This window comes from Mirounga angustirostris, unplaced genomic scaffold (genome assembly GCF_029215605.1).
Source record: "Mirounga angustirostris isolate CCGP_5_RB_7025 unplaced genomic scaffold, mMirAng1.0.hap1 SCAF_11, whole genome shotgun sequence".
Taxonomy (NCBI): domain Eukaryota; kingdom Metazoa; phylum Chordata; class Mammalia; order Carnivora; family Phocidae; genus Mirounga; species Mirounga angustirostris.
The window spans coordinates 13058063-13073053 of record NW_026991719.1 but is presented as its reverse complement, the minus strand read 5'-3'; the positions used below and the strand labels follow the sequence as shown (position 1 = coordinate 13073053).

General features: G+C 44.8%; 2 protein-coding genes across 8 annotated transcripts in view; one reads left to right on the top strand and one right to left on the bottom strand.

Moving 5' to 3' along the window:
- SYAP1 (synapse associated protein 1) overlaps positions 1-9052 on the bottom strand; it is a 32272-nt gene extending 23220 nt beyond the window's left edge. The window contains exons 1-3 of one of the 2 annotated variants that reach the window (XM_054507386.2): positions 8733-9052; positions 2185-2303; positions 1132-1198 (exon numbers count right to left, since the gene is read on the bottom strand). In XM_054507386.2, coding sequence (XP_054363361.1) covers positions 1132-1198; positions 2185-2303; positions 8733-8925 — 379 coding nt within the window. In that variant the 5' untranslated portion in view covers positions 8926-9052. The remainder of the gene's footprint in view (positions 1-1131; positions 1199-2184; positions 2304-8732) is intronic. The other variant, XM_045875316.3, reaches the window with a different exon arrangement.
- A 4826-nt stretch (positions 9053-13878) lies between these two features.
- CTPS2 (CTP synthase 2) overlaps positions 13879-14991 on the top strand; it is a 99550-nt gene continuing 98437 nt past the window's right edge. For 2 of the 6 annotated variants that reach the window (XR_006790815.3, XM_045875291.3), the window contains exon 1: positions 13879-14239. The gene's annotated coding sequence lies outside the window, so the exon portion shown is untranslated. The remainder of the gene's footprint in view (positions 14240-14991) is intronic. The other 4 variants (XM_045875269.3, XM_045875260.3, XM_064573808.1 and 1 more) reach the window with 4 other exon arrangements.

Genomic DNA, 14991 nt, shown 5'->3' with positions numbered 1-14991 from the left:
CCCATGCGGCTGTTGGGCCCTTGAAATGTGACTAGTGCAACTGAGCAAGGGCATTTTCCTGATATGCCACCTGCATTCCCTTCCCTGCTTCTGTACATGTTCCTCTCACCTGGGCACCTCAAAACTGAGAGTACCTTCAATCCTTTCACCCTACTCCCTCCAAGTTCCTATCTCAGAGACTGCAACCAACTCCTACCCCAAGTCTCTTAGCCAGGATCACTTGCACTGCTTCCCACACTGCTTCCCACGAATCACGAAGGTATGCTAATTTGTACAGAGTATTTGTCCCAAAGATCTGCTTTATACTTTGAGTTTACCTAGGCATGACAATGCCTGACTCACCACACGACTAACTAGCTCTTTTTGAATTTGTGGCACTGCTCAAACTGATCAAATTATTTCACCCTTTTGCCAAATTCAAAGACATGAGGCCAGTTTTGTGTTTGAGTACATCCAAACAGCAAAAGTAGACATTCTGAGACCCAATAACTATCAAACATTTAAACGAGCACTTGTCAGTAAAGAAATGTATTGAGGGGTGCCTGGGTGGCTCAGTATGTTAAGCGTCTGACTTCGGCTCAGGTCATGATCTCAGGGTCCTGGGATCGAGCCCCACATCGGGCTCCCTGCTCTTTCTCTAAATAAATAAATAAAATCTTTTTTTAAAAAAGGAAAAAAGAAATGTATTGAGTAATTTCCCACAACACCTCGTGACTTTTCACAGCCCCCTGTCACTCCGCTGGAAAGCTCTTTCATTTTTTCCTCCCGAAGAGAATGGGAAGGAAGCCAACTTTTGCTAAGTGCCTATTATGTGTACATCACACATTGTGCTGGACATGTTCTAAACTGAGAAATGAAAGCTCACTCTCTTTCAGAGCCAGCTCCCAGAGGGGTTGTCACCCGCTGGTCTCACCCTCCATCCCAGCCACAGGGAACAATATCCTTCCTTCCTTTAAAGCACAAAGGTTTATGAGCTTGTCTCCCCGACTAGTCTTTGTGCTACCGAAGGATGGGGCTGTTACTTACACAGTTTTGTATCGTCAGAGCCTTAGTGTGGTGTCTGGCACATTAACAGGTGCTCAATAAAATCTGGCAGGTAAGTACGTCGTGTACAAAAAACATGTATCATACCTGACTTTTTGGTAAGCTGTTCCTCAACAAATTTTTTCTGTTCCTTCTGAAAATCTCCTATAATTGTCTGTTAAAAAATATATAAAGAGTCAAGTTACTTTGAGAACTTTATTATTAGATAAGAATTACATTTAAGATTTGTGAAGTCAGGAGATATTTTATTAATTTTCTTCATATAAAACAGTTAAAAAAGTAATACTTCCCCCTTTCCCCAACAAACAGAAATTCAACATTTCTGAATTTCAAGTATACAACTCTTTTATGATGGATTATCTTTTCAAATGCAAAGGTAAAATGAGTTAAAAACTGAATTTTTGCTTTATTCCAAAAAAAAACAATAAAAGCCAAGTCAAATCTCATTCTAACAAATAGTACACATAACAAAGCATCTAAATAACAAGCTATCTAAAGTTTAATTGATGACCTCCTTAGTTCAAATAATTCCCAACATAAATGAAATTCCCTGGGCCTGGACCCTACCACTGTAGGAAATGAACAAACTTACTTAAAAGTGTAATTCCTGGGGCGCCTGGGTGGCTCAGTTGTTAAGCGTCTGCCTTCGGCTCAGGCCATGATCCCAGGGTCCTGGAATCGAGTCCCACATCGGGCTCCCTGCTCAGCAGGAAACCTGCTTCTCCCTCTCCCACTCCCCCTGCTTGTGTTCCCTCTCTTGCTATCTCTCTCTGTGTCAAATAAATAAATAAAATCTTTAAAAAAAAAAAAGTGTAATTCCTAATGGGCTAGGACTTTAAACACTTAAATGAATGACTCAAAGGCATAAATATTTGGAAACAGTTATAGTTTAAAATTAAATTCACAATATAAAAAGTTTAGTGTTACCCAAAAGTATCAGTGTATTTTAGAATATATTAAAATTAAAACCAAGGTTATTTAAATCATAGCTACTTCTTACACAAAAAGAGAAAAAAAAACCCCAAGAATCTCAAAACAATATTTTTATCAGAATATGATATCCTACTTGGGTTGATAAAGTTAATAAAAAGGGATAATTATATTAGCTGCTAATCAATTTCAAAAGATGTTTAAATGTACCTTATCAATGATGTCATCTATTTTTCCTTCTTCTACTGATTTCTTTATTGTTTGTGCGGTTTCAGCAACTGATTCAGTTATCTTTTTTGTAGCAGCAGTTGCAAAGCTAAACAGATAGTCTGTAAAGAATAAAAGACAGTCTATGCTCCATTCAAGTACAATGGTTATTATATTTGTGATTGTCCCTTAAAGAGCTCTCACGGGAATCTTAAACCACAGGGCACGATTCTTGTTAACTAGGACTTCAAACACTGATAGCACTGACAGTACTTCACTTTCTGGGTGGACTAGCCATCCATACCAGGCCTTTAATTAATCTCTTTCAAAGAGGGCTAGCATTCTCCCACCCCTTCTCCCCCAGTAGCTGTTTCAGACTTGTGTTGCCCTTCTCCAGTCTCTCATTTTAATTTATCTCAGTAGATAATCTCCCTTCCAACTTCACAAATAAGATCAAGGCTCCCTTTCACTTTCCTTCCTTTCCAGACCCTAAATATCCTATTTTATTTTCTCCTTCCCTCTTGTTCAAAGAAAACATGCCCTTCCTTCCCTAGATTAAGCCATCCCATAGTAAATCTGGAGGAATTTTTAATAAATAGGAATCTTGGCAAGCCCTAATATAAACATAAATCCTTAACCTAATAATAATGAGCAAATATGCAGAATAAGATTAAAACTGGAACACGTAGGGGCACCTGGGAGGCTCAGTCGTTAAGTGCCTGCCTTTCAGCTCAGGTCATGATCCCAGGGTCTTGGGATCAAGCCCTGCATCAGGTTCCCTGCTCAGCGGAAAGCCTGCTTCTCCCTCTGCTTCCCCTGCTTGTGCTCTTTCTGTGTCAAATAAATAAATAAAATCTTTAAAAATAAATAAATAAAAATAAAAACAAAACTGGAACACACGAACTTTCATCTTTACAAAACAAAGCAAAAGCACAAATTTAACTTTCCTGAAAACTTGAAAAGACACAAGTATCAAGGCTCTATTGCAACTATAACATAAAGGTCTGTACATAGACAAATATTGTTTCTAAGTCCACACTGTATACAATGTAGGCTACAGGAAGCAACCTCAGGCAGGTTCTGAAGCTGGACTTGCTAGGGGATGCTCCTGGGCAACTGGCCTTCCAATCTCATCTAGTGGGAAATACTCTCCTAAGTTAGGGCAGTCTTGCCTCTGCTACTTGCACCTGCTGAGGGGCAGGGAGGTTGACTCTCTCAACACTCAGGCGGGGGGAAACCCAGATAAGAATGGCAAAGGGAGCTTGGCACACCAGATTAAACCCTCACTGGTGGCTGGTATCTCTTCCAGAGAATCAGGCAACTTGTACTGCTGTCTGGGAGCAGTACTATCTGCCAATCTGAATGACCCTCTCTCCCACTTTCTGTAGCCTTTACCATAAACAGTCTACTTTCTCCCATTGTGTTTGGTGGCGTTTACCTGTCGGTGATGTCAACAGCCCATTGTGACTATACCACAGGATACTACTTGCCTCTGGTTTCATTCTCACCATTCTTCCCCCTCCTATTCCACATTCATATGACCCCAAGAAATTCTTGAGTACCTCCAAGGAGGTCTCAGATACATTATTCCTTGGTTTGAAACACTTTTATCTGGCCAACTCTACATATACTGTGGGTCTCCGCTTACACAGATAGCACTTCTCAGGCAATGTTCCCTGGCTCCTTGACTAGAGCAGGAGCTCCTGAGATGTGTTCCCTCAGCACCTGTGTTGCTAGACCAACAATATTCATGACACTCTACTGATTACCTGGTGGCTCAGTCTTCTCAGTTAAACTGAAGGCCCATCCTAAGTCCCACTGGGGCAGGGACCAAGGTTGTCTGATTCACCACTGTATCCACAATGAGTGACCAGTAAGTACTTGCTAGATGGATGAATGGGGAGCAACATAATAGTGCTGAGTTTTAGGGCGGTCCCTCATTTCTCTTTGGTTATGACTAGTCTATTTACAAAGTGGTATGATAAATTGGGTAGACAGCCAGATTATTTTGTAAAAATATTCTTTGCTGACAGTCTAAGAAATCTAAAGTTCTAAAAGAGCAGGGTTCCTTTTAAGATTTTCTCAGGAGAATGTTTTTAATTAGAATCATCATTTTTATTCTAAGGAGGACTGCCATTTAAAAACTGGTATTTTGGGGTGCCTGGCTTAATCTGAAGAGCGTGTGACTGTGGATCTTGGGGTCATGAGTTCGAGCCCCACACTGGGTGTAGGGATTACTTAAATAAATAAATAAACTTAAAAAAATAAAAACTGGTTATTTTAGCATAATAATCTCAATTCTCAGATTTTAATGACTCCAAGAGTGGAGTACACTGAACACAGAGAACGCTGGAGGAAATATAGTTCTTGCCCTCAAGGAATGTCCATTTCTAAACAAACAAGCCAATAAAAGGCTCAAAGACAAGAGAAGCAAGAATAATCATTCAACAGAGGCACTCAGAGAAGGGAGGGAGAAGTTCTCCCAAGAGTAATTAGAGAGTGCGATGGATTCCGAGGTCAGAGGGAGTGGGGTGTGGGAAAGCATGATAGGAGATTTTCAGGTAAGAAGCTCATAAAGATGAGAAATGGTTTATTAATTTTGCAAATTAATATATTGGATGACACCAAGTTAAAGACAGTTTTTATTAAGTGGTTAGAAAAAATTGAGACTAAGATAAGAGTTAACAGGAAGTAATAGGAGTACAATGTCCACTTCAGGAACATAGGCACAAAGAGGTCTGAACTAAAGCAGCAACCAAAGAAGAAAAGGAAGACTAAGTAAAATGGCTCTCGGTGAGTATGACGACACAGCCTTATGGAAGGAGAGGGCAAACTGCTAACAATGAAAGTAGTCATTTTAATCTCACAATCATCCTGGGAAGAATAGGTATAATCTGCCCAGTTTACAGATAGGTAAGCCAAGGCTCACAGAGGATAAATGATTTGCCCATTAAGATAGTGGCAGACTCTGCTGACTGCCTATCCAATGCCTAGCCCCTTCCTTCTTGCCAAAACAACCCCCATTTTGGTGGGTGCTCATCAAACCTAGGGGTGGTCTTGGGAACTTCCGACATAATCAAGGTCTTCTCATTATGCCTCTGTTGGATTCTCTGTAACTTGCAGCTGAATTTTCTATAATTTGCAAATGGTATCACAATAAAGACAACAATGCAGGAAACTCAAACATAAGCTATCTGCTTCTAACTGGCAAGCTTGTGCCCCAAATCCATACTGCCTCATCTCATATGAGCAAGTGACAAGGGCTTACAGAACTGAATGGAATGATAAGGATAAAGGAAAGTGGGAAGGTTCTCAAAGGTCAGAAAAAGCATACATTTGTCAGAGTAAAAAGAATAAAGAGATTAAGGCTTGCTGCTAGAATAAGAAAATAAGGAGCAGATAGTGGTTTCTAAGGCAAAGCCTTAGAAAACCAATATTCTTAAGCCATTGCTGGTTAACTTTTCAAAAATACTGTATTTCATACAATTTGAGCATCTTCATGTTGGAAGGGGCTTTTAGAGGTTACCTAATTGAACCTCTTATCCAGGTAGCCCTACTTCCAGGGATGGGGAGCACATGACTTCAAAGTGTAGCCAATTATTACTGTTATCCCCCTCTAATTAGAAAATCCTTTTCATTTTCCTTGTCATTCCTACCTCTCAGATTTAGATTTATCCTCTTAAGTAACATAGAATGACTTTTCTACAAAAAAACTTTCAGAATTTTGAGCAATGCCCCAAGTTTCTTCTTCAAGCTAAAATCCCCAGTTCTCTTTATTATTGTTTATAAGATGTGGGATCCAAGCTCTTGACCATTTGCACTGCCCTCCCTCATGGTAAACCTGGGTTTGTCATCAGAACTGAATCAGTTATTTTACTTCTGTATTGAAGCAGACATGTATTTTCCTACATACACACTAACTTTTGGGGCCTTCTTAGTTTTGTAAACTAAGCAAGTTAGGCATCTAGAACTTGAAATGCACTTTCCTTACAGAAAAAGAGGATGGCCTAATTAATACAGTTCCACTGCAAATACTAAGAGCACTTTTCAAAGAAGAGGAGGTTGTCCTTCCTCCATTTCTGGGCATGGACTGGCCTTAGAGACGGTTTTGAAAAAACCAAAGCTCATTTTTGGCCATCCTCCCACTTATTTAAACTGTGCAAATGACTCATGTATTTAACACTCTCAGAGGTATGGATTTTTTTTTTTTAAAGGAAGAGTACAGAAAAAGCTTCAATTTGGTCGACTTTAACAAAAATCAAGCAACCAATCTGTGCTGAATTAGAAGTTACTTTGGGGCATGAGGCCTTCAGGGAGGTAGGGAGGAGCTCTTCTTTGAGTTCCCTTATAAACTGCCCTCCTTCTGAAGCAGGTAATCCTAGGAGGCCAGAGTTTATCAGGAAGAAGGACCAAGGATGGGAAGGTTCGGTTTTGGGTGAGGGAGTGGAATCTAGGCCTGGGTGTCCACCATTTGTAACTGGTGAGTTGCCTAAATTTACAAATAGATCACCATGAACCAGAAGTATTTAGGTAGTATTGAGTGTAAGAGCCCACGTAGATTTTAAAAGGCTAAAGAAATGAATCTACGTAGTGGGAGTCGGGCTCAGAGGCACCTAATTTCAGTTTTTAAGAGAGGAGTCTTTTTGGGGCACCTGGGTGGCTCAGTTGATTAAGCCTCTGCCTTCGGCTCAGGTCATGATCTCAGGGAGGTCCTGGGATCAAGCCCCGGGGCTTCCTGCTCAGCAGGGAGTCTGCTTCTCTCTCTCTCCCCCTCCCCACAGCTCGTTCTCTCTCTCTAAAATAAATAAAAACAACCTTTAAAAAAAGAGAGGGGGGAGTCTTTTTAGATAACATATAGGGCACCTGGGTGGCTCAGTTGGTTAAGCGTCTGCCTTTGGCTCAGGTCATGATCCCGGGGTCTTGGGATCGGGCCCCACGTCTCTGCTCAGCGGGGAGTGTGCTTCTCCCTCTCCCTCTGCCCCTCCCCCTGCTCTCTCAAATAAATAAATAAAATCTTTAAAAAAATAAGTAAATACAAACGTGAGGTTTCAAGTTGACGATAAAGCCCTCGCTGTTTTAATAATTGACTTCTGGGGTGCCTGGCGGGCTCAGTCACTAGAGGATGTGACTCTTGATCTCAGGGTTGTGAGTTCAAGCCCCATGTTAGGCATAGGAAATTAGTTTAAAAAAAAAAAAAGCGACTTTTGATAGTCCCCTGAAGATCAACGAAAATAGTTCTCTATGTTCTATGAAATGGAGTAAACACCCATACCCTGCTTTTCCTAACATGGTCCCACTTGTATCTATCTCAAATACCTAACATAGCCTTTCTGCTCTAGTCCAATTCATCTCACATCTTTTGAGTATTGCAAGCTCGTTTCTTCTCAGTTTTCTACACACAAAACAGTTGTTCCCTCTTTAGAGCTTTTGTTGCACAGCACTTAGTTTTATTTCTCTTGTGCACTGTTTGGGGACCTTGAGCTGAGATTCTGTACTGCCGTATCTTGAGATTATGTGTTTTCCCTGCCCCCTCCCCAAACTTCTTGAAATGTTAGAGCCCTTCTCATTCAAATATGTGTTTCTCCACTCTCAGGCTCCAGCCTCCCCTATGAACTGGCCTTTTAGTAGATTCTTAAAAAACACTTGCTAAATTTAGTATCTACCTTTGGTGCAGGTCTCTCACTTGTAGTGCAATCTGCTTTAGGCCCCACCTTCTCAAAGACGTTTTCTTTTATTATTTAAGCCCGCCAAGGTCTCCAGAATCAGAATTACCAGAGCTCTGTGTTTATTCTTCAAACCTACTACTTTTACTCTCCTCCCTAACTAGACTGGCTTTCAAATTAGACAGACCTAGGTTCAAATTCCACATCTACTGCTTACTATCAGTGTAACTTTGAGCCAGTAACTCTGGGCTTGTTCTCCCAACTCACGGGGAGGTTTAACAGATTAAATGAGATATCGTTCATCAAACATCTAGTACCGAAACCTGCATCACAGACAAAAATGGACAGCTACTTTCCCGCCTTAAAAAAAAAATTCCACTGCACCTAAAAAGGAGACCAGCCTGAGGGAGGCCTTCGGTAACTCTTGCCCGCAATTTTACTTCGGACAACACACTGTGCCCTAAGGGCACAAAGGGCACTTTTCCAACCAACTAAAGTTCCCCAACGTCCCCCGTCATGGGGGTGGGCGTGTGGAGGTGAAAGCTGGAGAACTAAACAAAAAAGATCCCTTGTCAAACCTAAGGACGTCGAACCACACCGTTTTACGGAAGCCCTGGCTCCCAATGTTTACACACCTCGTAAAGACTGACCTGTCACCAGGAACTTCAGGCACAGGATTGACTGCTAGATGAAACTTCGGCCTTGCCCAGATCCTCATCAACCTCCCCTGTCCCAAGACGACCGAGTGACAGACACACCTTCCTCCCCTTCCACCCACCCCACACCCCCCAACCAGTCGGGTCCGCGCCCTCGGGCGTCAAGAGAAGGGAGCGGGCACCCCCCCCACACACACACACACTCTGGTCCCGAGGGCCGGAGGAGACTCACTGCCGAGGCCTTTTGCCTGATGAAGGAGTTCCTGGTCCCCCGCTTGCCGCGGCTCCTCCTCTGCCGACTCTGACACCTCTTCGGAGCACTGCTGGGGTGGAGCGTCTCCCTCGACCTGCCCGTCTCCCTCAGATTGCCGGCCACTCGCCGCCGGCTGCTCCAAGCCAAGCCAACTGCTCAAACCCCGGAACATCCCGCCCGCGGGGCCGGTACAGCGGTCCCGGCCACCGGAGACCCTAACTTGCACCGCCTGCTCCCGACTCCACAATGCGCGTCTCCCAGGGAGATGGCCGGAAGTGCGGCCCTGGAGCAGCCTCTCTATCCGTCTCCCCGTCTCTATGGCCGCTCTGCCACCGCCCGCATGTATGTCATTTCCGCCAAAGGCCCCTCCCCCATTGGCTGTTTATTTCAGTAACTTTATGACGTGCGTGGAAAGCAGACAAAGGGTTTTCCCAGCGTGGTCCCGCCCGGTCCTCTCTCGTCCTTCCCCAGCTTTTCTAGGTGACTGACTGACGTGTAAACGGCGTTTCTGTCTCTCTAAGCAGCTTGGCTGCTGGCTTAGCCTCGCCTTTTCAGGTCCAGCTGGGCCGTCGCCGCAGAAATGGACGTCTGTAGCCCCTTTCTGAGTCCCAATCAAAATTGGCCCAGGGTCTCTAGGTCCAACGACTAATTTACAGGGAATACAGAGGACTAAGGAAAGTGTTAAAGGACACCATGGGATGCGGGCAGCAGAATTTAAGCTGTGAGAAACCACAGGACAAACGACCTTGTTTCTTTAAATAAATTGTAAGGAAGAGAGGGGAAGGGAAACCTATAGGTCAGAAATGTTTTAAGAGCCGTATTCCGTGGCAACCTGTGGATTTTATTTGGATCCTAATTCAAACAAACATTGGGGGGAAAAGTATGACGTTTATAAGAATTGGGAATTTGAGTACTGGATAGTTCATAAAATTAAGAAATTATTAAATTAAAATTTTAATTCTGGTAGAATACCCATAAAATTTAACATCTTAACCATTTTTAAGTGTACAGTTTAGTAGCGTTAAGTACATTCACATTGTGCAACCAATCTCCAGAAGTCTTTTCAAGTTCCAAAAATGAAACTGTACCCATTAAACAACTCCCCATTCTCTCATCTCACCAGCCCCTGGCACTCACCATTTTACTTTATGTCTCTATGAGTGTGACTACTCCAGGAACCTCATATAAGTGGAATCATACCATATTTGTCTTTTTGTGATTGGCTCATTTCACTTAGCAAATGTCCTTGATATTCATCCGTTCGTAGCATGTGTCAGAATTTTCTTAAAATTCTGCCTTTAAAAGGCTGTTTAAAAAGGCTGAATGATACTCTATTGCATGTATATACCACTTTTTGTTTATCCATTTATGTGTTGATGGACATAGGGATTGTTAATTTTTAAATTGTGGTGATGGTGTTGCGTGTACTTAAAGGAGTTCTTCTCTTTTAGAGAGTCGTGCTGAGATGTTTACCAAAGAAATGATAGGATGTCTGTCATTTGCTTCAAATTAATACAGGAAGGGGGGCAGAAATGGGTAGGGATATAGATGAAACAAGCTTGGCCATGGTTTGACAGTTGTCCAAGCTGGTGGTTATACTTTTATGTCTGCTGCTCTGTACCTTTAATTTTTTCTGTAATAACATGTAAATGGAAAAAAAAAAAACTGGTCAAGTGAACAACTACCCCTCCAGTGCATGAACGGATTTCACAAGCACAGTCTTAAGCAATCTGTTGGCGAAGGACACCCATTATTCCTCCTCCTCTCACCTAGTTCCAGTGTCCTGTGGGAGTATGTGGGGACAGATTATGACAGATTCTGATTCTGATTTCCCTGCTCTCCAGTTTTCCAGCCTGAGTTATATTCACAATTCAGGTCCAGGATTTTGGCTTAATAAAGGCCAAACAACTTTATTGAGATATGATTCACATACCATATAATTAACCTATTTAAAGTATACAATTCAATGGTTTCTGGTATATTACACTATTAATCTTTTAAATTGTGGTAAAATATATATAACATAAATCTGTTCTTTTAACTTTTTTTTTTTTTTTTTTAAAGCAGGCTGCACGTCTAGTGTGGACTCCAGTGCGGGGCTTGAATTCACGACCCTGAGATCAAGACCCGAGCTCAGCTAAGAGTTGGATGCTTAACCGACTGAGCCATCCAGATGCCCCCCATTTTAACTATTTTTAAGTGTACAGTTCAGTGGCATCAATGATATTCCAACCTGTTTTTAGAGTCTGGGTGTTGATTCAGCTTTGAAAGTCAGGAGACATCTTAGGACCAGTATTTTCTGGGATTTATGTCAGTAAGAACCTAAAAGTGGTCAACACTACTGAAAAGGGATATTTGTTTCAAGTATGATTGGATTGAGCCCAGAATTTCAGTCAGAAGCCTAGAGGAATGAAGGTTCTAACATCACCATCTAATAGATGAATAACCTTGACCTGTTATTTGTCCTTTCTGCCCTTCAAGTTTCTTCACCTGCATAAATATAGTGCAGAGGTGGGGCCCAGCCCATTCAGCTCTACTTTTGCCTTATCTCCAGGAACACCCAAAACCACAGTAAAGGCTGTGTTCCCCAGGGAACAGACAGTTTTACAATGGTTCTGAAAGGTAGAATTCTTCAAAATAAAAGATTATAAGAGAGCACGAGCAATCAACTTAATGACAGACTTTGTTTTCATCTCTTTTTTTATTCTTATTGCTATGCTGGTAGTGGGCCATGAAGAGGATATTCTTGTCCCACCCCAAATCAGTCAATCTGAATCCTGTTATCAAATTTGTTTTTCTGTTCAATTTTTTCCCCATTTTGGATTAATAATACAATAGTTATCATAATAATCCCTTTGTATTCACAAAATATCTTCCATCTGTTAGCTACATAGAGGAATAGAATAAGATAAGGATAAGGCCCCACATCCTGTGGTGAAGAATCTGGCTTTGGGGACAAACAATTTACATTGATGTCCTGGCTTTCCCACTCGTAATGTACCTTTGGTCAGGACACCTCACATCTCTAAGCCTCAGGTTCTTCATTATAGAAAGGGGATCATAGTAATTGTCCTGGCTGTGAAAAGGGAATGAAGTATTGAAATGTGGAAGGAAACCTTACATATGTGGCAGGGGAATATCACCATTGATGTCAGCCCATTTTCATGAGTGTCCTTTCCATAGGATGCTCTGGAAGACTTGTTTCATAACAAACCTCTCCATGCCTCCAGGCTTCAAAGGTGTTTCCTTTTTTTTTAATTTTTAAAGATTTTATTTATTTATTTGAGAGAGACAGAGAGAGCACAAGCAGGGGGAGGGGCAGAGGGAGAGGGAGAAGCGGACTCCCCGCTGAGCAGGGAATCCGATGTGGGACTTGATCCCAGGACTCTGAGATCATGACCTGAGCTGAAGTCACATGCTTAAACCGACTGAGCCATCCAGGCACCCCAAAGTTGTTTCCTCCTTTTCAAAAAATTTATTTATTGGCCTCCATGAAGACCTGGGGCTTCCATACACTTCCTGCTGAGTGGAGCCTCTGTTTATTTTTCCAGAAGTTGACATCACTGACCCTAGTGCCTTCCTTCTTCTTCTATGACATTACTCTTGGTGGGGAGAAACTCCCCTTTGCTTTGAAACTCACTGAATTTTTGCCGTACAGCCTCCACCCATCCTTGTTGCCGTCATCTATTAGCTTCAGGGTCACTCCTCCACATTCCCTGAAGATTTGGTTCCTTGGCCTCAAGATTTGGTTCCTTGGACTCCTCCAAATTCCAGGGACCTCAGTGTCCCACACACTGGCCTGGTGGATGCTCGACCCACTCATTTGACTCTGTTTCAGATGTCAGACCCTAAACTGAATCATCTCCTGGAATTACTTCCCCTTTGAAGTCTCCAATGCTAACGCCACAGCTGGTAACAGTGTGCCAGCTCCCTTATTCCCATAGGCCTTTGTCTTTAGTTCTGTCTCTTTTCTTCCTAGTCTATCAGCTCCACACTGCTCTCGGTCCTTTCCTGTATGGACTAGACGCCCAGTTCAATACCACAATCACATTCTCCCAGACCCTCAACTGCCTCACTCACCTCCCTCTACTCAGCCCACAAACTGCTTTTATCATAAATATCCATATTTATATATCAACCTATAGAGATAGCTGGCAAAATCATAGCTGGGCATCATTACACACTATGGTTTCTAAACTCCCCTAGGTCTTCAATGACACTTGTCTAACTTGGTTCTCTAGTGACTTACACTGGTTATTCAAAATTTTCACCACTTTCCTAACTCTTCCATCTCAACTTCAAACCCTTCTATTGTCCAGTTAGAGCCTTTCTCCTTCAGTGGTTTGTGGATGTTCTTCCCTTCCCCTGAATAACCTGTGTCCTCTCCCAGCACCAGCCATCCTCCAAATACTCTTAAAAATTCAGTGGGTGAAGCCCTGATTGCCCTCCACCCCACTTTTTTGTTGTTGTTCTTGTTACACTAGTACTGTTTGAGGAACTGTACTAATTTTTTCTTTTAAGATTTTTTTTTTTTAAGATTTTATTTATTTATTTGAGACAGAATGAGAGAGAGAGCGAGCTCATGAGAGGAGGGAGGGTCAGAGGGAGAAGCAGACTCCCTGCCGAGCAGGGAGCCCGATGCGGGACTCGATCCCGGGACTCGATCCAGGGACTCCAGGATCATGACCTGAGCCGAAGGCAGTCGCTTAACCGACTGAGCCACCCAGGCGCCCCTTCTTTTAAGATTTTAAGTAATCTCTACACCCAACACAGGGCTTGAACCTACAATCCCGGAGATCGAACTCCACCAACTGAGCCAGCCAGGCGCCTCAGGGAACTTTACTGATTTCAATAGACGTGTAGACCTGCCTCTGGACTGTGAGCCCCTCAGAGGCAGGAGTCGAGTTCTATTTGAGTCCTCTTAGCGTTTCTGCAGTTCCTGGAGCGCAGTAAGGGATCCACAAACGTTTGTGGACAGTATGAAGCTCTTTACAGTGGTGAGAACTGGACGGGAGGACCCGAGTGAGGATCTCGCCTTGCCAAGAGGCGGGAGCTCGCAGGGAACGTGGCGTTCACCCGCGCCCCCGAAGTGCCTCTGCTGAGTGAGCCACGGAGGGGAGGAGCAGTCCCCGGGCTGACCGAGGCCTGGGGCCAAGTGCATCCAGGGCGGAGGGTGGCGGGAAGCTGTCTGTGCCTGAGGAGTGACTTTTAGACGCTTGTTTTGGAGCACTGCACAAACGCGGGTGCAAACCCCAAGCTCACCAGCGTGAGTCAGCGGGGCCCGCCGCAGCAGGAGAGGGAAAGGTGGGCGAGGAGGGCGCCGCGCACCCCGAGGCCCGCGCGGGCGGCGGGAAGGACCCGGTGGCGACAAGGGACACCCCTAGCGGCGGCCCCTTCCCCAGCCCTACAGGTGAGCGCGGGCCCGCCGCGGGGCGGAGCGCGCTGTCCCCACCGGCCACTCTCCCGGCGCCACCACCACCGCGCAGGTAACCTCCCGCCCGGACCCTCCCCGGACTCCCAGGGCCTCCGCGCTGTGGCCACCCCGCGTCCCCAGGGCCTCCGCGCCCCCAGTCCAGGCGCGCACGTGGGGCCGGGCGCCTTTGTCCCCTCGCCGATGGCGCCCGCGCCGGGTCGGAGAGGGGCCGGCAACGGGCGCGTCCCCGCACCCGGCGCACGCAAACCGCCGGCGGACGGCAGACGGGCGGGGGCCGGGGCTGCCCTGCCGGCGCCCAGTGCCGTCGGAGCCCGCCCTGCGGCGGCCCACGACCGGGGCTCCGGAGCGTCGCGTTCCCGGGGTGCGCTTCTCCCCGCACGGGCCTCGGAAGGGGGCGCAAGGGCCGGCTGCACCCCGGTTCCCATTTCTCCCTGGCCTCGGGAGCCCAGAGAGCCCCGAGATGGCGTTGGCGGAAGTGAAGCCCCGCGCGGAGTGAAATGGCCTTTCTGTCCCCTCCCCCGCCCAGTGCACTGGTTGAACAACGACCCTAGCATTTTCCCCAGAATAGCTGCTTAGGGCGCACTGGGGCTAAGTAAAGCTTTCTTTCGGCAACAGTTTTTACAGATTCGATATATAATTTACATACAACAAAATGCCCCCATTTTAAGGGTGCAGATCAGAGATTTCACAAATTATACACCCGTGTAACCACTACCCCAACGTGGACGTACACCATCTGGTTTCCAGCGTCCCCGGGAAGTTCCCTCGTGCCCCTTTCCAGTCAGTCCACAACCCCCCCCCCAG